The following is a 21319-nucleotide window of genomic DNA, read 5'->3' as shown; positions in this document are numbered from 1 at the left end:
TATGCTTAATACTGAGATGAAACCTTTGGTATAACCCAGTTGATACATCTTGTCTTGCAAGAGCTTCATCTGTAAATCCTAGGACTGTTTTGTAGACATCTTTCAGTCTTGTCCTCTATTTCCCTTATGTCAGTGCTGGGCACTAAACTTATTTAGAATTCAGCAGCCCCCCCCCAGATAGTGCATTCAGGAGGTATTAACCAGAAACCCAAACAGGGTAATGCCTTGGGAAAAGGGGAAGTCTGATTGGCATTTGCTTATGGCTGGAAGCAGAGTGCTCTGAATTAGACCAGCTTAGTCCATTCATTGCTTATCAAACTACATGTGACCCTGCCAGGAAAATCTCAGTAGAGTTTGGAGTATATTAGCCCATTTGTTGCTTTTTTTTTTTTTTTTTTTTTTTTTTTGTGCGGTACGCGGGCCTCTCACTGTTGTGGCCTCTCCCGTTGCGGAGCACAGGCTCCGGACGCGCAGGCTCAGCGGCCATGGCTCACAGGCCCAGCCGCTCTGCAGCATGTGGGATCTTCCCGGACCGGGGCACGAACCCGTGTGCCCTGCATCGGCAGGCGGACTCTCAACCACTGCGCCACCAGGGAAGCCCCATTTGTTGCTTTTTAATGGCAAGCTAAAATTACTTCACTGAGACTCAGGGACATGGTGATTTTCTGGTTGGTTTGGCTGCTTTTTTTTTTTTTTTCTCCTCCTTTCTGTACTTCTAATAGGCTAGATCCATGCAAAGCATGTTTTTCAGTAGGGAAGAACTTGGTAGTTTCAACAAAGCTATTGGGTAACTGGTCCTTGAAACCTCAGCTATGTTCTTAGTTAATTTGTAGTGGGAGATACAACATGCCTTATTCGATATGTCAGGAATTTAAAGCCCTCTTTGGATATAGATTACTATGGAGAAGTTCTAACGTGTTTGGAAAGTCACTGATGAATCTACAGGGAACTTTCTTCCTTTCAAAGAGGAACAAAAATGGCTTCTAATTGTGTTTTCACTTGGAACTGTATCTTCGTTCTCTTTGTAGGACTATGGCTTTTAGAATTCCTTTTTAAAAATGTACCTGTTTACTGAACATTTTAATTTAGTGATCCTTTTATTTCATTTGTAAGAATCTGTGTAGCTAGGACAAAGTCTATTTGGAGATATCAGTGTAGAAGGTGAAGGAGGCAGGAGAACCAAGTTTTTATCCTAGTGTGCCTTCCCCCGAGTGTCCTGGTCTTGGGCAAAAAACAGGTGCACCAAACCTCATCTTGCAAAATGTGGCTAAGGGTGTCTCACCTGCATGAGGACAGCAGGATGGGCAGAGATTCATTCTCTGGTCTTTCCTAACATTTCAGATCTGTGCTGTTATAGATGTTAAATTTCCACCACCACTACCACCCCAGTGATTAAATACCTTTTCTATTCAGATAGTAAACATTTACTATTTGACATGCATATCTAAGAAAGGAAACCCCATTGAGAGCAAACCCAAAGCAGGTTTGTTTAGCCATTTTCTTTCAAAGAACTATTCCATAAGATGAAGTAAGTAGTGGTTTTCTTTTACCTTCCAACTGTTTGCTGTAGATTTTCTTCTTAACAAAGGATCCTCAAATTATAGTCAGTAATTTTCATTTTTTTATTTTTCTTATTTTAAAAGCCGGGGGCTCTCTTCCCTATAGCATCCAGACGGCGGAGAAACAGAATTGGCTCCATTCCTATTTTCAGTAAGTAATAGGTTTAGAATGCTGCCTTTGCTTCTTTAGGGTAAAATAAGAATGTTATTTGTCAGTATGATTTTTTTTTTAAAAAAAGGACCTTATATAATATGGCTATATTTTTTATCTGCATATGTTAGTGATAGAAATCATTTAAAACAAGGTTCTGAACATTTCTTGGAAATGTTTTTTAATACCAAAGAGTCAAATATTGGCATACAGAGAAAAAGGTAAATAAAAGAACATGTTGGGAAGTTTCGAATTTACATAAGAAGCATTTTCGTCCATATTTCCAAAATATGTCATCCTTCCGTCTACACATTCATACGCTGTGAAACCACAGGCTTACCGAGGGAAGAATCCACGCCACTCTCTCCAGGGCACGGGGTGCCTTTGGCTTGTTGTAACAGTCAGCAAGTGGCCGAGTGTTCAGGTGAGCGGGGTGTCCTGCGTCCTCTTCTGGCTGCAGTGGCTGCACATCCTGCGTGTTCTAGGCCAGTTCTAGTTTCATACTTGCTTCAACAAGCATTCATTATGCTGGACGCCAGAAACGAGGGCAGATTACATTTCTCTAGCTTTCAGTCTGGGAGTTCCCTGGCGGTCCAGTGGTTAGGACTCCACGCTTTCACTGCCAAAGGCCCGGATTCAGTCCCTGGTCGGGGAACTAAGATCCCACGTGCAGTGCAGCAAGGCCAAAAAAAAAAAAAAAAAGCTTTCAGTCTAATTCAGTACGCCATTCATCCTGGAGCCTTTCTTTAATGTTTTCTTTGGAGATGTTTGGTTTTGCAGAGGACATTTTTAAAAATTGAACTCCTTTCAGTATTGTCCTCATACAATCTAATAACGAATCTACCTAATCCTGATTTTACTCTTGCAGACAATCTGTTTTCTTGAGGGACCATCCTCTTATATTCATAAGTAAGGATTGTTGCCTCGTAATATAGGTCATTTTTTTTCCCATGGAACTGTAGTCCTAAAAATGTTGGAAACTTAGAAACCAAACTCAGATATATGAATATCAGCATTTGACTGGAATATTTCTGAATTGTCCCCCTGCCTTTCAGCATTCCATTTTGATATTCATACTGTTTGTATTTTTCCCATTTTGTATTTTATTCTTTCAATAAGCATTTGGTGAGCCTCTTGTACTCAGTAACATGCTCCGGGAGCACAGTTCCTGCTTTCAAGGAGACCAGATGTGCATACATGCGGTTAAAAGCACAATAGAAATAATATGTGTGTGTATTCATAACAAGATGGGAAGGCCATACGAAAGGTTACAGTGCTTTTTGTAGGTGGTGGTAAATTTTTCTTCTGCGTACCTACATTCTAAAATGAACATGTGTTATGCTGTTAGCTGAGTACAGTTTAAGGAGATATCACAGGTCATATCACAGAGAACAATGTACTCACTGTTTTTTAGATGATAGGAGTTTGCTTTTGAGACAGTTTCCTCATACTAGGACTATGACCAATTTATATTTTCTAATTAGTGATGTGTGTCTTTCCCGTCACTAGCAAATGGTCAGCTGACACGTCAGGCCGCAGCAATGCCATGCCACATATTAAGACATATATGAGACCCTCTCCAGACTTCAGTCAACTTGCGTGGTTCCTTGTCACAAGGTACGTAGTTCTTACATTCCTGATGGGAGGAGTTGTTACAAGTGTATTTGTAACTCCTGCTAAGAGTACTGAATAGGGTTCCAAAAAGTGACTTTGTGGATTGTTGTTAGTTTTCTTTGTGTATGTGTGTGTCTTATATGAGCCTTATTTAAAGTAGGCCCTTGACATGAATCCCTTGGTAGAGGGATCATTGCCTGATTTTACTTATAAGTGTAGATGTTTACACGGTTTGCATAAAGTTTGTGTTTACTTCTGTATTTAATACTCCAGAAATAGGAATTAAGCAAATTGACATTTGGAGTAAATACAGAAGAAGAATAACTTGGTGAAATTAATATTCCTTAATTATTTTCTTCTTAGATAAGTGAAACTTGAGCAGTCAAATCTCTTTGTGTTTTTTTAAACATCTTTATTAAGATATAGTTAACATACTATAAAGTTTACCAATTTGAAGTCTACAATTTAATGATTTAGTATATTCACAGAATTATGAAACCATCACAGTAATCCAATTTTAGATTATTTTTGTCACCCCCTATAAGAAAGTCCCTACCTATTAGCATTTTTGTGTCTGTTTTTATAACAAGCTATAAAATAGAGCTGGACTAGAACTTTAGTTCCTGGCTTCTAATCTACAGAGACCGTTAGGCATCTCTTAATTTAATAACACAGTTGATGCCAATAGCAACTAATTAAGGTATCACAGAGTAGAATTATTTCTTTAATGATGAACAAACTTTTAAACAGAAGTTTAAAAGCTTTCATGAACACACTTTTCAACCAAAGAACCACTTAGAAGCAACCAAGTTACTTTCCTAGTTTATGGAAATTAGTGACTAACCTTTGCCCCTGGCTCCGGATACGGGTCCGAGACTAAACAGTGTTAGTGGTGGAGGTTAGATGTGAGAGAGGGCTTCCCAGGCGTTTCTGAGGAGCCATAGCACAATGGGAAAGCACACTCCTGAGTCCTGAAGATCGGACTCTTCTGTTATTTACTAGCTCCGTGAACTTGGGAAATTTATTTAACCTGAGGCTCTTTCCTGTTGTATAAAATGCGAAAGGTGATGGCTGCCTTTGGGGGTTATTGTGAGAGTTAAATGACAGAGCCCAGTGCTGGAGACATATCAGCCCATGACATGAGAGCTGTCGTTACACTTGTTCAAGCTCTGCCCTCAAGGCTGTGAAGGATGGCCAGGGGAATTAGTGCCCTTCTCTTTGCTGTGTGCCTATAAAAAGAGAAACTTCTGCCTGTAAAGAGTAGGTTACCTGAGTATGAGACCTGAACTGTAGATTCCCTGGGTGGAGAAGTCATTGCCTGAGACAGATAGGAAATGCCAGGGAGAGCAGAGGCATGGAGGCCGTGTGGCCCCTCTGTGGGCGAGGAGTTTGGGCCTTGGTGAGTGGGAGATTGTTACTTCCTCCCCCAAGTGTATTTTAAATAAAACACACTTGAGAAAGCTAGATTATTACCAGTATTCCTGAATTCAAGTGATGAGAAATTAAGTTATAATACTACCCAGTCTTCTGTGAAGTTAACCAACAAAAACATGAATTGGGGCCTAACGTGGATCCTTGAACAGCCTCCCAAGTGACCTGGATACTCAGAGACCACATTTCAGTGTCAGCTCACCTATGTGCTCAGTAACTGTCTGTTAAACCAGCTTACTAAGTTGCAAGGAGAAAAACCTGGCTTTTAATACTGGTTCTGTCACATCGTGATGCTGTGTGTGACCTTTGCTTCCTTGTATATGCTGATGAGTCAGTAGGACTCAATGAAATTATCTACTTGCTTCTGATTCTACAACGCTACCGTTGGAAGCATTACGGAGTGGTAGGCCATCATACATCCCAAGGGCTACGTTATTACAAAGCTTGTTGTTTTGCTCTGTGTTGAGTACCTGAAATGATGTGACAGACATTTCCCTCAATCAGATCTGATAGATTCTCTACCCATTATATTATGTTCTTATACTCATCAAGGCTCTTACTGAAATCGTACCACTTTGCAACAGTGTTGAATTGAATCTGAAGGCTATTCTTCCAACTTTGGTTAAAATCCTCTTAACTATTAGCAGAATGTTTTTTCTCAAAATAGGGTGAGAGGGTCAGAGCAATATAAAGAAACATATCAGTCATTGGGGAAAAGTGGTCTCGTCTAGCATCATGGGTTTTTTGGCTGAGAAAACAGGTGCCCCAAGAAATTAAGCATTGAAAAGCGTGCAGCTCACCTTTTATCCACAGAGTGATCAGAAGTGATCTCTTTTACTCCCCTCCTGCCATTAGGTAGACTTTTCCTCCAAGATGTTAGTGTCGAAGTCTTCTATGTAAGAGTGCTTGCTGTGGGTCTTTGAGGGTTACTAGAGATGGAAATCCTGGTGCCGGGGACCCAGGGATAAAGGAGAGGAGAGGCTGTTTGGAGGGCTGGCCTGTAGGATAGAAATGGAAACGTTGGGTCCTGGGAAGGGAGGGAGGATTCCTCTCACGCTGCCGTGTTAGTCAGGGTTCTCCAGAGAAACGGAACCAGTAGATGAGATACACAGAGAGGTATTTTTATTTTAAGGAATTGACTCGCGATTGTGGGAGCTTCAAAGTCCGGAATCCATAGGGCCAGCCAGCAGCCTGGAGTCTCAAGTCTCCGGTCCTGTGTTGCAGTCTTGAGCCTCTCTTTACTTTCCCTGGAAAAGACAATTTGGGGATTGTTTTTCCTCAAAGTGGAGTGAAAAGGATAGATGTGCTTCACAGAAGTTGCATGAGATTTACTGATTATGATTTAAGGGCACTAAGGGAGGTTGAGATTAAGTTAACCCCGTGAGTAATCCTTTTCTACGGGCTGAGTTTCATAGTTTAACGACAGTGTGTGCTCAGCCCTGGGAGCACGACTGGGAAAAAGAGTGAGGCGTGCTCCTGCCGTGCAGGGGCTGCCGGGAGAGACGATGCTGGCCCCTCGTCGTTCCGCTGTGTAAGGACCAGTGTTGGAAACATTTTCTGGCGGGAGCAGGGTCTGGTTGTGTGAGAGACCACCAGCTAAAGATAAGAAAGTGGTATTTCATGTAGGTCTCAAGGTAGGCCTGGACGTAAACCAGGTGGATTGGGAGGGGAATCTGAGCCGAGGAGCTAGGGGACGAAGGGCACAGAGCTGAGAAAGCCCATGGGGCTTTCAGGGAGAATCTGAGTGAGTCCATGCAGCTAGATGAATAAAAACAGATCCAGATACCTTCAGAACAGATCTTCTCAGACAAGTGCACCTGTGTTCTTGCACTTAAGTCCAGAAAGCATCTACTGTCAGTTGATTCATTTAATATTTGGTGGCGGTTTTGTACTGTGAATGTCTGCTGTAGTACTGACTGGCTTAATTATAACTTGCAAGTTAATTGAAGAATTCGAAATTTGTCTTTGTGAATCTGTGGCTTCTAATTTTATTCTGGAGCACCTAGACCAAAAACTATACTTGCCAAGATGTTTAAAGGATAACAAGTAACATTCATTCAGGGATTTCAACACACCAGACGCTGTTCTAAATGCTTTATGTACGTTTATTCATTTAATGCTCAACAGCTCCATGAGGACTTGGAGAAATGAGTGGTTGAAAAGGCTGCCCGTGGTCACACGGTAGTAAGTGGTAGAAGCAGGATTTGAACCCCGGGCCTTTGGCTCCACGACTGGCACTCTTCAGCTCTACCTTCTAATGCCTCTTAATTAAGATACGGTTTTAGTGCTCCTGTTTTCTGTGAAGACCAGTTAGATCAAAAGAAACTGCAGCACATTTTACTTTGTTATGTAAAGGAGAAAAAGCCCCCATAGCACTCCAGTTTTATGAAAGGATACCTGAGAAATGTAACTTCTATAACAATTTAGAACATACTTAGAGCCCGCTCTCCAGCCCTTTCATAACAAGGGAAGGTACAGATCCCAAGTATAAGTGACATCTACTAGTAACTCCTTTCTTTTTTGTTTTTGTTTCCAACCTTATCTTCCAAACCGAGTTCATCTATCTAGAAGGAGGTTCCTTTCTCGTCATCCCTCTTTGCCCCAGAGGCACCTGCCCGCTCTCATCAGGCTTGAAGCCCAGCTGTCCTCTTGTGCTCTTCCTTCCTTGGAGTGTTTACCGAGGTCCTTCCTCCTGTGGATGCTGGGCACTCGGGATAAAACAATAAGAAGATGTACGTAGTGCCTTTGAGATGCTCAGAATCTCAGAGATGTCAGAAGCCAGACACAGAAATGATTTCAATAGAAAGAGATCAACTGTATTCTTGACGTGGGCACGTGGACGCTTTCGAAATGGCTAACAAAGCTTACTCGTCCTTCAGATGTCTCCAAGTTTCCTTTTCTAATCCCTGGACTTCTGAAATGATTGCCTGTCTGCTGTCCCATCACACAGGTCGTCCTCTTCCCAGGCCACCTGTCCTTGTTGTCCATGACCATTCATCTTTCAGAGACACGGGTCTTCCTCACCGTCCCATGTTCAGAATCCTCGCCCGTTTCCTGTAAGCTGAAGTCTGGAGTCCTCCATTGGCATTCAGACCCTGGCCACCCCATTTCCACCTTGCTTCTCCTGTACTTCCTGGCGGGAACTGCCAGCAGCCGCCGGGCTGGCCTCCTTTGCCCCTGAAGTCATCCTGCCAGCAGCCCATGGAGTCCCCTTTCCAGATGCCTTGGTCCTTTTCCTCTGCCTCTCCAGCTGCTGCTCATCTCGTCAGTATTGTGCTCAGGGCTGGCCTCTTCTCAAGGAGGCTTTGCCAGCCGCTACTGGTCTCTGCCTCCTGCACATCCTTAAGAGCACTTGTGCGTGTGCTTGGGAGCTCACTGTTCTGTCTCATCTTGTAGAGAAGAGAGAGTATGAGCTTTACATCATCAGACGGTCCTGGACGAGATGATCTGTCTACTCCTGAACGAGTCTTTTGCCATGAACAAGTTTCTTAACCTCTCTGAGCCTCAGACGCCTCATCTGCACAGCAGCCACGAGGGTGTGAGGTGCCACGCTTGGTGATTTGACCCACAGGCAGAAGAGTTCAACTTTAAGTTCAGAGCGGTAAATTCACTGATAAAGTATAATGAAAGAACTGGGAGTGGAAGAGCACAATCTTGACACACGGGTCACTAGTGATAGTCCAATGCGTGTGGCCCCTCCGCGGTACCTACTCCACCGTTAGAATGAGAGGTTCATGCTCTCATGGGATTTACATTAGGACCAAAGAGGTTCTGTCAAACAGCTGGTTGTATATGTGTTATGTAATTGCAGTGTAATTCTGACCATTCTGCATAAGTAGATTTTCACCCAGCAAGGCCTACACTGACTTTCAGCTCTCAGCTTAAACGTCACTGAAACTCTCCTTGCTTCCTCAGCCTCCTGGTGTCCATCTGTCCAACAACTCATGGCACACATATTACTTATTTTAGCCATTGCTCTTTCCAGACACTACTCTGTTCCAGGCAGGGTGTCCATATGCCCTGGGCTTCTTGCATGGTCTATGTTGTTTCCCTTTCAGTGTGGTTGCTTGTGTAATCACTGGCTTCCCCTCTCACCTCTGAGCCAAGTCCATTTCTGTCTTGTTCAGTGCCCTCCGGTGCCTGGCATGGAGGGGCGCTCAGCACAGATTTGTTAACGAGGAATCGAACGAAGGCCAGGATGGAGGCTGTACCAGTGAAAGCACTGCCTAGACTTTGTGCGTAATTGACTGTGGGAGATGCTTCAAAGGCAAGTCCTGGGCTTGGGGTGTGGCTGGTAGGGAGATGGGGGATGGTCACCATCATCAATAGAGAAGTCAGGAAATGAAACTGGTTTCAGTGGGAGAATGGTCAACTCGATTAGACTGATTTATTATAGTGGGACGGTCAAGTGGAATTGTCTATTGGCGATGTTGCACTCAGAAGGTCGGTGTACACATGGTATATTTTGGAGTTCTCTTTGGAACTGATCATGGACACCCTGAGCCTTTGTGGATGGTCAGGGAAGAGTGGAGCACGAGGTTGGTGCCTGGGAGGGGAGGAACATACAGGGACTAAACATCACATTAACCCAGGGTTCCACTGTCACACAGGTGAATTGGATCCAAGCCTTCCCTCCTGAGTTAAAGAACAACTAACTGGTCACCATCTTCCATGAAATAATCTTCCTTCTACCTAAGAAATGTTCTGTGTTGTATTTGGGGCATCATAAAATTTAACCATTCATTTCAACACGTATTTATTGAGCACCTGCTATGTAGCAGGTACTTTGCCAGGTGCAGGGAGTGCAATAATAAAATGTGATCCTTGACTTTATGATGGGGAGAATTACACAAAAACCAAGTTTATATGTATCCAAATGGTGATAATTGCTCTAGAGAAAAATAAAGTAGAAGAATAATTGAGGTGCACAGTCCTTTACTCAAAGTCCTTGAGACAAGATGTATTTGGAGCATGGAAACATAGTATGGTACATATACCATCTATTAACATCCTTAGTGGTGTTACAAGTAGCCTCATGTTAGCTTAGGTCAACTTCTGTCACCTAATGAGTTAACAAAATTCAGTTTTGCCATTAATATGATAAGTTAGGTAATAGCTTAATTTCCAAGTTGGTTTTGGTTGTTTTAGATTTTCAGAGCTAACGTAGTGCTTACGCTAAGTTCCAGGCATTCTTCTAAAAGCATAGTCCATACACACACATACGCTCATGTAATCCTCATAACAGCCCTACGACAGAGCTGTTAGTCCCCTTTACAGATGGGAGAACTGGAGCACAGAGAGGGTCAACAAGCGCCCAGGAGCCCAGTAACATCCTCAGGCACTATGCGATCCCTGTGTCAGGAAGGGAGGCTGCTCACGAATAGGATGGTCAGGGAACGCCTCACTGACGTGGTGACATTTAAGCAGAGACCTGAAAGAAGCGAGGGAGCCGTGTGGGTGGAGAGCTGGGGGAAAGCATTCTGGGCAGAGAGGCGGAGTTGGGGATATTCTGGTTTGTGATGGAGAAACCAAGTGGGTATTGCTGGAGTGAGTGGGATTGGAGGGCCAGGGAGGTCAGAGCAGTAACTGGCACTTTGGTCAAGATAATCCTTCGTTGTGCAGGATTGTCCTGTGCGTTATGGGGTGTTTAGTAACCTGGGCCTCACATACGAGCCGCCATGTCACGCTGAAAGCCATCCAGATGCCCCATGCCTTTCTAAATATCCCCTAGATTGTCTCTCCTGGTGGATGGTATTGTCGTCTTTGAGAATAAATTCAGAACTCTGTGAACAACTGATTTATGAGTGCTGCTGTTCTTTCATTTAATGCATTTTCCTACTTTAGAGTGATGAGGTGGGGTTGTAGAGAGAACCATGGATTCTAGTCTAAATGAAACGATAATGCCAGCAAACCTTGCAATCCATCTACAGAGTGGCAGACGTATTATGTTTTAAGAATGGGGATTTTAGTGAAAGATAAATGCATCAAAAGCTGCATGCATTTAACTCCCTTTTTTTTTGACACTTTACTACTTTGATCTATTACCCCTCCATGTTAGTGTTCACGTTTGGGATGAATAAATACCTTTTACTAAAACAGATTTCCCAGAAAAAAATTATAACAGTAATAAGCAAGCTGGATGATAAGCAATGTGAATTTTGACTCTAACCTAAAAATGAGACTTCTTTTTTCTAATAAGCCAGATTTGCATGTCCAAAGAAGTGTTGCCCTTCAAGGTGGTCACATTTTGAAACTAGATATTTTATGAAGAATACTGCCACTGCTCAAATCCTTTTGCCACTCTTTGGAATTTCCTTCAAAATGAGTTTACATGGCACAGTAACGAGTACTGTTTCTTAATAGACATGCTTCTGTTCTAGGCCTTGTATAAGGTTATTGTTGCTTTGTAATAAGTTACCACAAACTGAGTGACTGAAAGCAATGCAGATTTAGTATCCTGCAGTTTCTGTGGGTCAGGAATCTGGACATGGGTTAGCTGCACAGGATCAAAGTGTTGACCAGGGAGGGCTGTGATCTCCTCTGAGGCTCAGGGTCTTCTTCCAAACTCACTGGTTGTTGGCAGAATTTAGTTGCTTATGGCAAAGCATAGCTGTTTGCTTCTTCAAAATCAACAGGAGAATCTCTCCTCAGGAAGGACCTAGTCCCTCCTTTTAGGTTTCACCTGATTAGGTCAGGCCAACTCAGGATTATCCCAAACCTTTTGATTAATTTAAAAGTCAAGGGATTAGTGACCTAATCATGGGAATGAAATCCCATCATACTCACAATTTTTGCTCACACTCCAGGGGAGGGGATTATACTGGATACGTACACCGGGGGGCAGGGGCAGAAATCTTGGGGGCTGTCTTCCAGTTCTGCCCTCCACCGGCCTCATTGATATTCATTACCCAGCTTGCTTCATCCATCTTATTCTCCAGTCTTGACTTGAAATAATTTCTTACTGTTTTTAAACTTGAGGTTTATTTTCCATAGTTAAGGGAAATGCCCCTTGAATATACTCAAAAGACTGAACCTCAGGCTCTAGAGGCTGTTTAAGAAGTGAAGTTCTAGCATTATTTGGAGCCAAAGAAGGCAGCTTTATTGGAGTGAGGTAATAACCCTGCAGCATGATGGCTTTGGAGAACCACATTCACTAGGATGTGTAGCGTGGTTAAAAAATAATGAAAGTAAGTCTTAAAAAAGATAAGTAGGATCCTAAAAGATCTAATTTCCAAAAAAACACAAAAAACCTCATCACTTTAGAAGTGTACTTCTCATATTTCCTATAGTGTGTGCATAATGATCACTGGTCATTTCTGTACCCATCGGAAGTAGAGGATGTTGGCTTCCTGGTCATAGGGACTTGGTTTTACCCAGTTGACATTTCACAAATGTGGAAACTGGCTTGAAGATCAGGGACTGAAATCTTATAAAAATGCTAGCCTTAATATAGTTTTCATCTTCTGTTTTATTTATCCTTTTAAATACACAAAAATCACAAAGTTTTCATTTCCTCTCTTTCATGATGTGTTGTGATTGGGATTCTGACTGAAAACCTTTTTTATAGATCCTGGGTAGTGTTTTAGTATAGAGCTGCCACATCACCCAAATCTGCACTAAAACCATTTTTAATGACGTTTCCGCGTGATTGGACTTGAATATGTTAGTTTTTGTTCTACTCTAAGAGAAACTGAATTCATAATTCCCATAGTTTTTTTCCTACGAAAATGCTCTTCCTGACACTTGGTAATTTTGTGCAATGTCTGTTTTCTTTCAGACCACTAAGTATAGCACCTAGTACAGTACCTGGCCTGCAGTGGCTCAGGAAATTTTGAATGAATGTGTGGTATCCCTCTTAATCTAACTACAGTACCGTTCATTTTCTGACCGCTTCTCAGGTTTAAGTATGTTTTCCTTTCTGTACTGTCCAGAACACTTAAGCTTATCCTTTTTTTTTTTTTTTAACTTAAGCTTATTCTTGAGGTTGGTCTCAAATCTTCTCCTTTGCAACTTCTTCTAGCTCAGCAGACATGATTCATTGTTTTTCCTTTGTGTTTTCAAGCACCTCTTGCCTGGTCCTTTTACATCTCCCTTGTTGGTCTTTGGGCATCCATTGGCCTCAATTTATTATGAGCTGCTTGAGAGTGGGTGCCAGGTCTTACTCACCTTTATCCTCAGCATCTAACACTGTGCCCAGCGTATGGTTAGGGACCAGTACGTATTTGAATCAGTGCCCTTTTCAGAACTTCTGTTCAAATAAATTATATCCACACATCATAGAACAAGGGTGTGCAGAGCAGGTTTGTCATCCCACTCCTGTTCCCCAGCCGTTCTGCTCAACCCCAAACCACTACTGCTAGTTTCTTAGCTTCAACCTCATCAGCCCTTTCAAACTCAGGTACCTCAGATGATGATTTTATCCAATCAGCCATCATACTGTGGAGGAGATGGCCCTGAGGTAGAGTCCAAAGATCCATGTCCTAATTCGGGATTGCCGCTTACTAGCCTTGCCTCTCAAATTTTGGGGAAGTCATTTCTTTTTTTTTTTGAATTTTATTTAATTAATTTTTTTATACAGCACGTTCTTATTAGTTATCCATTTTATACATATTAGTGTATACATGTCAATCCCAGTCTCCCAGTTCATCACAGCACCACCACCACTCCCGGGAAAGTCATTTCTAATCTGAGCCTTTTCTCACTTATGGAATGCTCAGAGAAGGAAGATAGGAGGTAAGTGTGAAGGTTACCCATTAAACGGTATGATGTATGACGATGTTAGTCAACTACTTGGTTTTTACTGGCTACTGACAACCACGTGTTATTATTAAGGTCATGTTCATTAGGCCTCTAGGGAGTCAAGAAAGCTTATCAAAACTTTATCTGTTTTGTTTATATGACATATGGATGTGGAGTATGTGACCTAAAGATTTTCCATAGGTATAGGCTTTTCTCAACTCAATGTGGTTAAGTTAAAAACTGGTCATAATTATTCTATATAATCAAGGCAAGTATATTCAGCCAGAAGAATATGTTCAAAGAAACTTAAAACTAGCACTTTAGCTTGAACTTATTAGAATGTTTTATTGGCTGGCTTTTGTCTGGTTGCTGTTATGGAAAGCTATTTATAGTTCTCCATGCTACTGTGAAATCATCCTGTGTTTGATGGGCAGCCTGTTATGGAACTACTGGAACATAATGACAAATACAGTGTTTAAATTTTACCACAGGACCAAGCAAGCAAGAAGATGAGCTTGAAGAAGCAACCTTGGCTGAGAAGATAGTGGCTAGGAGTAATTGGCAAACCCAGTGAGAACAATTATGAAAGCTGTGCATTGTGGGTGGGCAGAGAGCAGCGATCCCTGTTACAGTTGCCTAGCAACCGACAGGCATTGCAGGATGGTCGGGATGAGTAGAAATGTTAGTGCTGCCGCTTTAGGGGAAAACAAGACAAGTGCTTGACTAGAAAACGACTGTGGCTTTTTGAGGAAACATAAAGGAGACTCTCCCCCCCTCTGCTTTTCCACATAGCTGTGCAATGTTTCTCTTATGTCTGTTCCTTTGATTCTGAAACAAATAGTCTTTTTCCTCCTTTGTCTGAGCTTTTTGGTAAAAATCAGATTGGATCACACAGAAAAATATTCATGGATGTCATTGGAGTAGACTTGGTTGCCTGGGGCTACAGCTCCAAGTTGGTATGTCTCAAGTACTTGGTTACAAATAATGGTTATTATTATTATTATTATATATGAAAGTCTGCAAATGACTTCCTTTATATGTTAGAGATGATTCAAGGTCCCTCACTTTCTTGCATTCTGGTACAAGTAGACCAAGGTCAGTACATGCCGCTTTTCATGCTCGTGGGAGCAAGTCTCCTGAAGCACTATCCCTGATGGGAGAAAGCTTGAGACCCCCAACCTAGGGCCTCTAGACCCTTCGTACGCTGGCATTGCTAGTGACAAGTTGTGCCTGTGGCTAGAGATGACGAGGTACGGTCTGGGAGCTCTGCACCAGGAACTGGCCTCCAGAGAAGACGCCTCACAAATGATAACAGATACTTGTGTGGTGCTTACTATATGCTGACTCATTTAATGCTGACTCATCTAATCCTCCCAGTTGAGATCTAGGTACTATAATCCTCATTTTAGAGATACGAAAACTAAAGCATAGAGACCTTGAATAACGTGGCCCAGTAGGCAAGGTGGTAGAGCTAGGATTCACACCCAGAGAGTCTAGCGTGAATATTTCTTGCCTGTGTGCCAGACACTGCTCTGTGCTTTGGTGATGGATGATGAACAAGACAGGCGTGGTCCCTGCCCACAAGGAGCTTGTGTTCTAGCTGGTGTAGCCCTGTTGCCTTCTGCTTCAGGATCAGCACTGCTGGCTAAGTCTCTGGCGAGAACACGCAGCTCAAAAACTCACCGCAGCCCCCTTTCCTAAGAGCAACTTGTCAGATCGTGCTTCCTCCCCGCTAACAGCCTCCAGCACTGCGGAGCCAGGCCTTTCCCCAACTCTTCTCTCCTGGCCCTTCGATGAAAATGTTCTGACTTCCTACCCATCGCTTTGCCATAGCTTCCCCACCCTCCACCCCCAAGTCAGTGAAGGTTGTGGTTTCTGCCATAGCTGTCATTTGTGGCCCCTGCTGTGCAAGCTCAGATGACAGTGTGGCTGGCCGTGAGAGGCCTGATGCTGCTTTTTCCTAGCCTTTGTGTGTCCTGCCTCTGTTAGTCTTTTGAGCATCCGGTCTGTGCCAGGCTTTGGTAGGGTCCAGTGCTTAAACCTTCCAGGTTCTCCTAAAACACTTCTTCATCCTGGTCATCAGTTCCCACTTGCTAGTCAACATCCGGGCACCTGACAGATTTCTCGAGCGCCTGAGTCTTCTGGCTTCTGCCCATCTACACTGTTCATACCAAACTCAACCACCCGCATAGTGGTTCATGCCGCCTAGAGCCTGGATCTTCTGGATGTACCTGTCGTCCCACATTGCTTTGAAGTCCCTTATCATTCAGTCTTTTGCTCATCTGCTCTTCCTTTGCAGATGCACATTCAGTACCTATTCTTGATACCATGGTGGGCCTATGGGCCTGCAGACGTCCCCGAGCTTGGGATATTGATCACTAGATCTGCCCATCTACCGAGAGGTTGATCGGGATGTAGGTAGGTGTGCGCACGTGTGTGTGTTCAGGGGAACTCACAGTTTACCCTGTGGCAGTTCAGGGCATCCCGGGTGGCAGTAATGCAGGGGTGGTGGTTCAGAGAAGAGAGAGATCACTTCTGCATAAAATAACTAGATGAAGCTTTGGGACGTGGCATGTTTTGTGTTTGATAGGCCGAGGTGGAACATTAGGTAGAAGAAATCATGTACTTGAAGTCCTGAGGCAGGGGGCGCTGCCAGAGGGGTCGGTGGTCTGGGCTGGCACGGAGAGCTGTGGAGTGGGAGGGCAGCCTGACCAGTGGATGGGTCAGGGCTTGTGGCGTTGGCCTGACGGGCAGAGGACTTGAGGCTTCGCAGGTGGGGAGCACTGAATGCCTTTGAACAAGGGAGTGAGATCGCCAACAGTGTTTTGCTAATGTTACTGATAGTGTCTGTCCTTGTTCAAGGCTTTATAACTGATGTACTGTTCCCATGATAAGGCCATCCCCATGCCCTCTGAGATCTAAGTGGAGCAGGTATGTTATGAATGTAGAAACAGGTGCAGAGCTGAGGCTGCTCGTCGAGGACATGGTCGAACCAGCACTTGAACGGCTCTTTCTAATAATTCATGACTCTTTCTGGAATTGGTTTATGGGATAGAATAGAGGAAATAAAGCATGGGGGCAGAGATGACTACTGAGAGACTGGTGCAGAGTTGACACAGACTATAAAGTTGGCCACAGAAGGGAAAAGCAGAGGGGCGTTCGCAATAGAAACCTTACAGAAGAATCCAGAGGAACAGGCTGATGAGAGCAGGGCGGGAGGAAGCTGGAAGAATTGGGTTACCTGCAAGGTTGTGAACGGAACTCTCTGGGAAAGTTACAGATGCAGGCAGAGTTCGTGGAGCTGGTCGCTCACCCCAAGGAGGCTGCCCCTCATGCCGTCTCGGAAGGTTTTTGTGGAAACCACTTGTTGGCTCTGCAGCATCAGTACTTGGTGCTATTGGCTGTGAGGTTCCCAGAGGCTAACCCCCTGCGGGACCCAGGGAAGCAAAGGCGAGGTGCTTGAGCAATGTCACAGACTTTGTTTGGGGGCTCAGGGAGGGATCTGCTTCAGAAACCTTTCGAGGTCTCTAAGGGAATTGACCAAATACTGGCTATTCATCAGACCTTTCAGTGCTACCTGGATTATAAACAGTCCACTGCCTGCAGCCACACCCTTGCTCTCCACAGCTCCTTCCGTTTTCTAAGCTGTTTCCTCACGTGGGAAACCAGGGGCTGGACTAGATCAGTGGTTTGGGGCCGTGGTCCCTGGACCCCTAAGGGTCCTGGAAACCACTTTCAGAGCTCACTGTCCTGCTTTAAATGTTTGCTTTGAACAAAGGACTCTCCAGGTTAAAAAAAAAAAAGTTAAAAATATATTACGGTAGATAGCCTCCCAGAGCCTATTCTAACAAAATTTCATGGATCTGTTCAAAGTATTAATACTTTACAAATGTTTCCTTTGTGCCATGCTTTACAATTTCCTAAGCACTTTTTAAGCCCGTGTGATTCGATTTGTGGGATCAAAGAGAGATGGATTCTTTTACAGACTAAGTTGACCACTAGGCTGGACTGTGCCATGGATTGAAAGCTAGGCTTCCAAATCCAGATTCAAAAGGGGGTCGTAACATGCCTGTGACTGAGAAACAAAGTGAGGTTGCAAGTGGATTTCTCAGTCTGTTTGGTGATCTGTCAGAATCGTAACTTGCGAAAGCGCACACCCACGTATCTTATCTCTTCTAGACTCTGCTCTTGCTTATCTTTGGAAAAACATGGGTCATAATCATTTTTGTTTTTCTTTTTCTGCTGGCATTTCTTTGTTGATACATTGTATCTATAAATCAGATACCAGCCCCCAAAACACAGCTGATGTGATGTGTCCTTTTTGGCACTTAATCTGACAAGATTGTTGGACATCTGCATGATTGGTTTAATTTTAACCATGCTTTTAAGTTCCTGGCACATTATCATTCATATCTGTATTGAAAATTGGGGGGCATATGTCTGTATCAAGGAGACCAAAATCCTTTGGACATCCTTTACAAAATAAAATAGAAGCTCACTGTATCTCTGCCTCGGGAACTTGTGATAGGATTTTTTTTTTTTTTTGCGGTACGCGGGCCTCACACTGTTGTGGCCTCTCCCGTTGCGGAGCACAGGCTCCGGACGCGCAGGCTCAGTGGCCATGGCTCACGGGCCCAGCCGCTCCGCAGCATGTGGGATCCTCCCGGACCGGGGCACGAACCCATGTCCCCTACATCGGCAGGCAGACTCTCAACCACTGCACCACCAGGAAAGCCCTGTGATAGGGTTATTGAATCAGTGAAGCAATCTGATGAATGGTTTTTGGACCCATCTACCACTATAACCTAGGATTAGGAGGCCCAAATGGACCTGCCTTCTGGAGAATTCCATTGCTTGGTGAGTCACACCAGAGACAAGGACCAGAGTCAGCCTCCCATAAATTTAGCCAAGTATTCAATGATGGTAATAGGTAGTATCTGTTAAGCAACATGTATGTGCCTGGGGCTTTATACACCTTCTCTGATATAATCTACACATCACTTTTATGAGGCAGCTGCATTACCAGACCTTACAGGTACAGAACTTGAAGATGAGCAGTGTTGGCTGTAATTGTGATTGAAAAGTATGTGAGCTCAGATTCTGCTCTCACCCACTGGCCTACTGTGCCTCTCCTGCTTACTTGTCAGTTAAGACTTTTTCCCTAGATTTTGTAGTTTAAAAGTTTTTAATTCTCTAACCACAATGAACAAAATAGTCTTGATAAATTGTATCTTCTAAGCCTTTGTGTATTAGTCTCTTTTCTCAAATTAATTAGATATTTCCTGCCCACCTAACATCTGCAGGATTCAGTCCTGGGAGACATCTGTGGGCTGGAATAGCCATCAACAGCTTCTTGAAAGAGCTGGAGGAGAAAGGGCTCAGTTATCCCCAGGAGTGGGTAGTGGAAGGCATCATGGACAAGGAAATGGTGTTTGTGAAGATGTGGAGGCAGTCAGTAAATCAATTTAGTTAAGGTTAGGGGAGTCAAGAAAAGACATGCTGCGGAATAAGGCTGAAGGGGGGCTTCCCTGGAGGCGCAGTGGTTGAGAATCCGCCTGCCAGTGCAGGGGACACGGGTTCGAGCCCTAGTCTGGGAAGATCCCACATGCCGCAGAGCAACTGAGCCTGTGCACGACGACTACTGAGCCCGCGCACCTAGGGCTGGTGCTCCGCAACAAGAGAAGCCATCTCAATGAGAAGCCCGCGCACCGTGACGAAGAGTAGCCCCCGCTTGCCACAACTAGAGAAAGCCCGCGCACAGCAACGAAGACCCAATGCAGCCAAAAATAAATAAATAAATTTATTTTAAAAAAAAGAAAGAAAGAAGATTGAAGGGCATAAACTTGGTCAGACTGTGGAGCTTCCTAAATGGCAGGCTATACATTTGCTTTATATATGCTTCAGGAGAAAGGATGCATTGATACTTGGAGAGCCACTGGAGGAAGACATAGAATGAGAAACCAGAGACAGGGAAATCTGTTTGGATCTAAAGTCTGGGGTGGGAAGGACTGAACTAGGGAGATCTTCTTGGAAAGAGAAAGAGAATGTTACAAGAGGTTAAAAAAGCTTGATATCTGACTGTACACAGCTGCCAGTGGAGCCGGCAAGACCAAAGTCCCTGAGATTTCTGAGCCTGACTGAGATTGTGGACAGAATCGAATTCAAAAGAAAGCTGGTTTTCAGAGGGGAAGGCATGCTGATAGTTTTCGGTTTTTGGAGTGTTGGATTTGGGGTACCCATGTGATATCCCAGTGGAGAAATCCAGCTTGTGGTTGCAGATGCCCATTTGGAAATTTGATGATCAAAGTTGGACAAGTCTGAGCGTTCTCTTGTTAAAGTAACGGTTGCAGCTGGTGAGTGGGAAAGTCCCTGTGGGAGGGAAGAGAGAGGAACCAAGGGCAGAGCAGAAATTTAGAGGGTACGGTTTGGGGTGGAAAGAGCAGCACATCTGAGAGAAGCTGAGTCAGAGAGCTGGGAGAGAACCAGAATAGTCAAGTGGAGGGAAAGCCAAGGAAACCAGAGGCAGGGGAGGAGGAGACAGCCACATCAGCACAGCAGAGAGGTCTACAGCGGTAGCTCAGCCGCGGCACTCCTGAACATCTGGGGCCGGGTCGTTCTTTGTTACGGGGCCGTCCTGTGCATTGTTGGGTATCTCGCTGCGTCCCTGGCCTCTAGAAAATGTCCCCAGACGTTGCTAAATGTCCCCGAGGGGCAAAATCACCCCCAGTTGAGAACCACTGGTCTAGAAGCCCATGAGGTTTGGCAGTGAAGAATATTATTTGAGTGGAAGGCAGACAACAGGTTTGGAGGGGAAGAAAGGGAAGCTGCCAACACCTTGTTTTAGCCCAGCAAGACCCATTCCAGACTCTGACCTCCAGAAGTGTAAGACCAAAGATTTGTGTTGTTCCAAGCCAGTAAATTTGTGGCAATTTGTAAGAGCAGTGGGAAACTAATGCGCACTGTATATCAATAAAAAAGACAAGTGACAATTTAAAAGTGGATAATTGGCAGAATTAAGACATAGTTTTAGAGAGAAATTTGGCAGAATCCATCAAAATTAAAGATTCTTTCCTTGCATGTACCTAGATACAACTCACATCCTTTGCAGTGAGAACATCTTCTGTCTTCCTCAAAAATAGTTTTTCAGTACATAAAAAGAAACAGAGCCCAAGCACAATACAGGAAAACCTACAGCAAATGCAAAGGGGAAGGTGACTCACAGTGTCAGAGTGTGTGTGTGTGTGTGTGTGTGTGTGTGTGTGTGTGTGTGTGTGAGACAGGCACGCAGCTGTGGGGTTTGAGGACAGGGTGACAGCAGCACGAGCTCGAGTTGATCGTTTTCCCTCCTCGTCGCCCCAGCTGCTCCATCTCCATCCTCTCTCACGTCCACTGTCAACGTTCTGTTTATTGCATCTGTCTGTGAGAGCATCTGCTCCCCCACCCCCGTCCTCCAGGATGCGTGGCTAAAAGCTCGGTCTGTTAGGCATCTCTGCGCTCTGGGCAGCCACTGCCAACATCAGGTACCAACCGTGAAAGAAGTGCTGTATCAAAGGACGCATTTCCCGAAGCAGCAGTCATCCTCAGGGATTCAGACATCTTGCAACAGAATCTTAGAAGTAAACTCCGTCAGCCGCTCCAGTGCTCAGGCTGGGGTTGGAGGTAATGGCTCCTGCTGCTGCTGCTATGACATGTTAAGCTTTCAGATGCCGTTGCAGGGTCGGCCCAGAGATCACCTTCCTTGCTCCCTTCTCCTTTCTTGCGTGGCTGTTTTCCCAACACGTTATCGTGGATTTTATCTTCACGGTTGGAGTGTGTAGGTGGAGGG

At 44.2% G+C, this 21319-nt stretch overlaps 1 protein-coding gene across 10 annotated transcripts in view; it reads left to right on the top strand.

Annotated features, from left to right (window-relative positions):
• TDP1 (tyrosyl-DNA phosphodiesterase 1) overlaps window positions 1–21319 on the top strand; it is a 73818-nt gene that overhangs the window by 30301 nt on the left and 22198 nt on the right. For 9 of the 10 annotated variants that reach the window (XR_004525005.2, XR_012329873.1, XR_004525006.2 and 6 more), the window contains 2 exons: window positions 1644–1710; window positions 3220–3327. Coding sequence is in view for 7 of the 10 variants with exons in the window: in XM_033850734.2 (XP_033706625.1) it covers window positions 1644–1710; window positions 3220–3327 (175 nt within the window). In the remaining 3 variants the exon portion in view is untranslated. Of the gene's footprint in view, window positions 1–1643; window positions 1711–3219; window positions 3328–7323; window positions 21022–21319 lie in introns of those variants that run through there. The other variant, XM_073800125.1, reaches the window with a different exon arrangement.

The sequence above is a fragment of the Tursiops truncatus genome, chromosome 2 (assembly GCF_011762595.2).
Source record: "Tursiops truncatus isolate mTurTru1 chromosome 2, mTurTru1.mat.Y, whole genome shotgun sequence".
Taxonomy (NCBI): Eukaryota; Metazoa; Chordata; class Mammalia; order Artiodactyla; family Delphinidae; genus Tursiops; species Tursiops truncatus.
This window is presented reverse-complemented; position numbering and strand designations above follow the sequence as displayed.